The 6,807-nt window shown below is 35.3% G+C and overlaps 2 protein-coding genes across 2 annotated transcripts; both read left to right on the plus strand.

The window, feature by feature from the left end:
* Positions 1-299: 299 nt before the first annotated feature.
* On the plus strand, positions 300-5,792 carry LOC133824532 (clp protease adapter protein ClpF, chloroplastic; the record flags this gene model as incomplete). The annotated part of the gene is given in 8 exon segments (XM_062257427.1): positions 300-349; positions 567-739; positions 938-958; positions 961-1,034; positions 1,259-1,304; positions 1,536-1,576; positions 1,664-1,762; positions 1,764-5,792. Coding segments are annotated over 8 exon segments (558 nt in total), but the record flags the coding sequence as incomplete, so codon positions are not given.
* On the plus strand, positions 2,815-4,061 carry LOC133824533 (uncharacterized). Its single transcript, XM_062257428.1, has 3 exons — positions 2,815-3,126; positions 3,214-3,522; positions 3,960-4,061. The coding sequence occupies exons 1-3, from the start codon at positions 2,815-2,817 to the stop codon at positions 4,059-4,061; spliced, it is 723 nt and encodes a 240-aa protein (XP_062113412.1).
* Positions 5,793-6,807: the final 1,015 nt, after the last annotated feature.

Genomic DNA, 6,807 nt, shown 5'->3' on the forward strand with positions numbered 1-6,807 from the left:
TAAAACTATCCTAGTGGAATCATAAGAAAGAAGGTAGTTTGTACATTTTGTATGGTGACCTTCTTATGAACCACTTCCGTAGAATATTTTCCCAGGCTGTATGAGTCCGTGTGCAAAATATATTATAAGTCAGTTTGTTGGAGGCCTACAAGCTTTGTGAAGACTTTTTCCATGGTTTTCTTTTACTTCTCTCCCCTCTTTATTTATGTGCTTGTTCCCATAAATGATTAGTCTGATTGATCAATGTCCATTGGGTGGTAAACTGCCTTGATTTGTGCTATGTGCTCTTTGAAGGTTGAAACAGAGGTCATCAAACAGTAGGAGGCAAAGTGGGGATCATCCTCAAAAGGTGAAGTTCAAGATAAGGCACTAAGTATCTTACGTCTACGACAAGTTCCATTTTTGTTGCCCTTGTGTCTAATATAAGTTTCAATGTTATATTCCATCCATGTGCTCAAATTTTACTTTTCCCACTGCCTTGTCCCTTTGTAGTGTGAACTTTTTAATTAAACATCAGGTCAATTCAAATATAAAGTAATATTGCTTTCGTTTTTACTTCCTTGCAGTGCAGATCTACAGAAGCCAATTGAGAGTGAGAATTATGCATTGGCAGCTAAATTACGAGATCAAATCTCCAATCTGGAGGCAGATTCTCTTGCCACTACATCAAAAGTTCTGGCACATGACAATGCTCAATATTCATTTCGGTTGGCGCAGAAAGTGAGGCATAAAGTATTTGGTATAATAATAAAATGTCCTTTAATTTCCACTTAATAAATATCTCATGGAGCCTTTGCAAGACATTCAGTTCAAACTCCTTCAAATAATTAAATCCAAAAGAATTAGTGTAATTAGTAGAATCACTAGTTTGCTTTTCCTTGTTGATTTTCTCTGTTTGTCTCTTGTTTGAAAGTGAGAACTTATTTGGTATTTTTAGGCTATCAAGTTGTCATTTGTGGATCGAATCAAGTTCGTGGATGGAAACGACACAGGTTGAAAAGTTGCCTCGGGGTCCTAACCGGTCATTCTATCAGGTGTAACCATCTCACTTGTGCAACTTTCAGTTAATATCTAAGAAATGGAGTATTTTCAATCTTGACATCTTGAATCCAAGTAGTAAAATAATTTATTGCTCCTATCTCGCATGGAGTTTTCGAATGCTACAAAGTCTAGGAGATTGAAAAATTTCTGCCAAATGAGAGGAAAAAAATGTTTCAAAAACTGAACTAATGAGATTCTTTTTCTTATTATTCTCCAGGTTTTGGTTGATGTCCATGAGGGCCCAAATCTTTTGGTGGCATATGGTAATCTTGAACTATTGAACTAAACCCTTCATGATTCAAATTCTTTGTTTGTGAAGTGATTGATAAATTCTCATCATACCTAAGGATCAGTGTTTTTTGGTCTTAAATTTGCTTGCCTAGAACATTACCTTAACTAGTTACCACTTTACTGTTATTTCCAGTACAAATTTTGGCAGCTTTTTCCTCTATATTTTTGTTGCCTTCACTAACAGGTTGAATGATGTTTTGCAGTTGTCGAGGACAATTTGCTAACCCCTGATCCACTCGAAAAGGTAAATTAGACTTATCTTCCCTTCTATCTTTCGATCATTTTTCTTTGTTGGGTTATCTTTTGATCAATTAGAGTTGTTTTCGTGCAGGGGCAGTTTGATCATCCTTGTGTTTCCTTTTTATTCTATGGGATGGATGAAGCCGGCAATTTCATCCCAATAAAGCAGCTGCGAGAGAAGTACAATAGACCCCCGACATGAAATACCCCTTGAACCAGATGATGAAGGGAATAATGATGCTTAAGAAGAGGCCACTCCTAGTGTTCTCTTTTGTAGTAGTGCCCTAAGTGAGAGAGCTTAATTGTGTTCTTAGAAGAAAGATAACTTGAAAATAAACCTTTCTTGATGTTTTGTGGTGTGTAGGAACATTGTACATCTAAGAAAGCAGAGCACAATTTATGGTCCATGCGTTCATTGGTGATTGTTTAAATAGATGTACGAATAGGACGTTGCAACCAAGCAAGAGTCTAGATTGTTGATGTTTGTTTTTAGTCGTTTTGAATTAAGAAGTGCTAGTTATACTACTCCTACATATTGCAATGGGGCTGGGCAACATGTAATACTTTCTTGATTTGGTGTAATTATAATTCACGCTTAGAGTTAGAGGTCTCTTTTAACTATAATTTTCTTTCTCACTATAGGGTCTGTTGTATCCCAGATTTTGGTTGGGAATAGGAAAAAAAAAGTTGGGGAAAATTATATTTTCCTGTTTGGATATATATATTTTAAAAAAGGGAAAAAAATGCAGAGAAACTTGAGGGAAAACTAAACTTGAAATTTTGTATCATCTCACTCATATTACTTTTATTTCATATTCTCATGAAAAATGACTATCTTAACTCAACAAAACCGACACATCGGATATCTTTGCCAGAATCATCTTACAACACAAATTGTAAATACTAATTTATTAAGAGTGTATTAGTAACCTTTTCTGTTTTGTTTGGTCTAACTAATTTTAGTTAGTTGGTTAAGTTTTTTTAACCAATTTACTTTGCCTATATATAGGTTATTTCAGCACTTGTATCAAACACTTGGTTCACTTTTCTTTTAACTGAAATTCAAAACAGATTTATATTCCTAATATGGTATGAGACGCAATAAAGCTTCCTCTGTGATTTTTTTCCTCTTCAAGCTTCCATGGCACAAACCAGAGCTACTGGACACAAACCCTCGGTGCATCCACTCTTTCGGCCACCACACATGCTTCGTCTCCAGATGCTCCTCTTCCCTTGACGACCATGAACACTGAAGCACCTCCGGTTTCAAATCGACCTGGCCAACCCAACACCTCAAATCGTTTCTCTGCCCTAGTCACCCCGAGTCGACCTGCTCATGAAGATGAGAGTAGTCCCTATTTCTTGGGCACAAGAGACCACCCAAGCCTTGTTCTTGCTTCTCCTCCTCTAACCGACAAGAACTTCCAACAATGGTGTAGGGATTTCAAGATTTTGATTGGAGCCAAGAACAAGTTTTCCTTCCTCAATGGATCTCTACCACAACCAGCTCCAGATGACCCTCTTCTAAATCCATGGCTAAGATGCAATCAGATGGTAATGTCATGGATAATTCACTCTGTGTCTTCCTAAATAAAAATTATTATTATGTTTCTTGATACTACAGCTGCAATGTGGTTTAAGCTCAACAACAGATTTGATCAAGGGAATGGGCCATGGATCTTTGAGCTCCGTGAATCTTTAATCAGTCTTCATCCTGGTGATAACTCTGTAAGTGCTTACTTTACTCAACTGAAATCAATGTGGGATGAGATTATTGAGTTACGCCCTAGAACACCTTGTACTTGTGCTGCATCTACTGATCATCTTAACTTCCCCGACCAAGAACAAGTGTTACAATTTTTGACTGGCCTTAATGATTCTTTTCATGCCGTAAGGGCTCAAATTCTTCTCATTGATCCATTTCCATCTTTTTCCAAAGTTTTTTCAATGGTTATTCAAAAAGAACACCAAATAAAACTTGGTTCTTCTCACCAACAAACATAATTGATGCTGCCTCCTCCATACCTACTATCCACAGTCGCGAATCTTTTCGCAAATTAATTTAACAATTAAATATTATAATTAATAAACATTCATTTTAAATATAATCAACTAATAAAAAAGAATTTTTTTTATATAAAAGTGAATATTTTGATTAAGGAATAACATTTATAGATTGAAGAATATGTGTTAGCATCTTATAAAATATAATATTTTTTCTAGATATTGTATATATTATAATATATATAAATATATATGCATTAAGTTTAAATGTAGTAAATTTGAAAAAAAATATAAAAAATGAATATATATATAACAATGTAGTACGGTGCGGTTTGAACTGCATTTATAAAATTTAAAACCGCAAACTGTACTAAACCGCACAGTTTGACAAAAATGCAAACCACAACCGCACTGCGAAAGGTTCTAAACTGCAAATTGCAGTGTGGTGTGGTGTGGGTGATTTTATGAACATCCCTACTTCATGATGTTCTATATATACCCACTTTTCAATTCAACTTATTTTCAGTTAATGCTTATATTTCTAGCACCAATAATTTCGTGCTATTCACTCATTCTTATTGCTTAATTCACGAACAACCCAAGACTACCACGATTGGGATTGCTAAACTGGTTGGAAACCTCTATTTGCTACAACAAGATACTTCTTTTTTTCACCCATCTTTTCCTATTGTTTTTACTTCTACATCGTGTAATGATGGGGCACAATGGAATTCATGCCTTGGCCACCCTTCTATGTTGATTACAAATAATGCTAATAAAACTTTGAATTTTTCTATCAAGCAATCTTGTGGCAAGCATTGTTCTATTTTTCACTTTGCAAAACAAAAAAGATTACCCTTTCCTTCCAATAATAATATGTGTACTACTGCATTTGAATTAATTCATTTAGATGTTTGAGGACCATTTCCAATAATTAGTATTGAAGGATATTGATATTTTCTAACCATAGTTGATGATTATCTAGGTACACATGGGTTTACATGCTAAAAACTAAAGTTGAAGTTCAGACTATAATACCTCAACTTTTTGCACTTATCTCCACTCAATTTTCTATTTGTATCAAATGTTTAAGGGCAGATAATGCCAAAGAACTAAACTTGTCATCTTTATATGCATCCAAATGTATTATACACTATCACTCTTGTGTTGATCGTCCACAACAAAATTATGTTGTGGAGCGTAAACACCAGCACATATTAAACACTAGAGCTTTAGTTTTGTAGTCTAATCTTTCTCTTCCATATTGGTCCTTTGCTGTACAAACTGCTGTGTATCTTCTTAACATGACACCATCATTCTTGTTAAAATGCAAGTCTTCCTTTGAGGTGCTGCATCAAAAGCTTCCTTCATATGAACACCTTCACAATTTTGGGTGTCTTGCCTATGTCTCTACACTTCCATCAACAAGACACAAATTGTCTCCAAGGTCACGTGCACATATCTTTATACGTTACCCTGCTCGAATGAAGGCTTACGCACTAGTAGATATTGAATCTCAAAGGATAGTACATTCAAGAGATATTATCTTCCATGAAAACATTTTTCCTTTGAAAAATTCAGATACTAGTGATTTACTTGATAAATATTTCTCTAACAGTTTTTTGCCTTATTCAGTTTCAGCAAGTTCAAGTTCACACGCTTCGATATCTTCACCCAAAGATGCAACTCTTGATGTGCCCACTACAAAATCTAGTCGCATCATTAACAAACCATCACATCTAGACGACTATATTTGTAACTATAATGTTGTTCCTTAATCTACAACTCATCCTATTACTAACTATCTCTCTTATGAAAGATTTGCAGCTCCTTTCAAAGCTGCCATCTTAACAGCTCACACAATTTCCAAGCCTACTTCTTATGCAAGTGCCTCCACAATGCCAAAATGGAAACAAGCAATGCAAATGGAACTAGGTGCTCTTGAAGCCAACAATACTTGGAACATAACCTCACTACCGGCTGGACAACACTCAATTGGCAGCAAATGGATTTACAAAATTAAATACAAATCCAATGGTGAGAGATAGAGATACAAAGCCCGTTTAGTGGCTAAAGGCTATACACAACAAGAAGTTATTGATTATTCAGAAACCTTTGGTCCCGTTGCAAAATTCAATACTTTTAAATTACTTCTTGCTTTAGCCGCCACTCATAATTGGCAATTACATCAGTTGGATATAAATAATACTTTCTTACATGGTGATTTAGAAGAGAATGCATATATGAAAATTCCCCAAGGGTATAAACCTAAGGGAACACTTCCTTCTAACCCAGTTTGTAAACTAAATAAATGCATTTATGGCTTAAAACAAGCATCAAGATAATGGTTTTCCAAACTTAGCACCACTTTACTCAATGATGGCTTCAAACAGTCCCATTCGGACAATTCTTTGTTTATTAAAAAACTTCCACTTAATTTATTGATTTGCTCATATATGTGGACAATTCTTTGTTTATTAAAAAACTTCCACTTAATTTATTGATTTGCTCATATATGTGGATGATATTGTTATAGCAAGTAACACCAATACTGAAGTAAGTGAGTTCAAAATTTGTTTGGGTTCCAACTTTATACTCAAAGATTTGGGTCTCTTTGTTTTTTCTTAGGCCTTGAAGTAGGCAGGTCTACTAATGGAATTGTTGTTTCCCAAAAGCCTTTTACTTTGCAGCTTCTAATAGAAGCATGATATTTAGGAGCCAAGGCAGCTTCCACTCCTATGAACCTAACATCAAACTTAGTAATGATGATGAAGATTTACTTTCAGACCCTACTTCTTATCGTAGCATGATAGGTAAAATCATTTACTTAACAATTTCTAGACTTAATATTTCTTTTGCAGTTAGTCAACTTAGCCAATATTTAGCTTCCCCGCTCCTCATCTCAAGGCAGCCCAACGTATCCTTTAATATTTGAAAGGTACCTAGGGACAAGGAATTTTCTTGCATTCTAACTCACACAATCAGATTCAAGCATATATTGAAACAAATGTCCAACACCAAGACATTCAGCTCAAAGTCTTCGCTGATGTTGATTGGGGTTCTTGCATTGACTCCAGAAGATCCATTTCTCGTTATTGTGTTTTTTTAGGTCAATCCCTCATCTCATGGAAGTCAAAGAAGTGATCTCCAGTGTCCCATTCCTCAGCTGAAGCTGAATATAGGGTCATGGCCAACGCCACTTGTGAAGTCATTTTGTTCCTTGCTCTTCTC

The sequence above is a fragment of the Humulus lupulus genome, chromosome 3 (genome assembly GCF_963169125.1).
Source record: "Humulus lupulus chromosome 3, drHumLupu1.1, whole genome shotgun sequence".
NCBI classification, from domain to species: Eukaryota; Viridiplantae; Streptophyta; class Magnoliopsida; order Rosales; family Cannabaceae; genus Humulus; species Humulus lupulus.

What these genes read in the sequence shown, in the direction of transcription:
- LOC133824533 (XM_062257428.1), top strand. Translation starts at nt 2,815, where the DNA reads ATGAACACTGAAGCACCTCCGGTTTCAAATCGACCTGGCCAACCCAAC. An exon ending in GGCTAAGATGCAATCAGATG is followed by an intron (nt 3,127 to 3,213) that starts GTAATGTCATGG and finishes ATGTGGTTTAAG; the next exon opens with CTCAACAACAGATTTGATCA. An exon ending in TTTCCAAAGTTTTTTCAATG is followed by an intron (nt 3,523 to 3,959) that starts GTTATTCAAAAA and finishes TAAACCGCACAG; the next exon opens with TTTGACAAAAATGCAAACCA.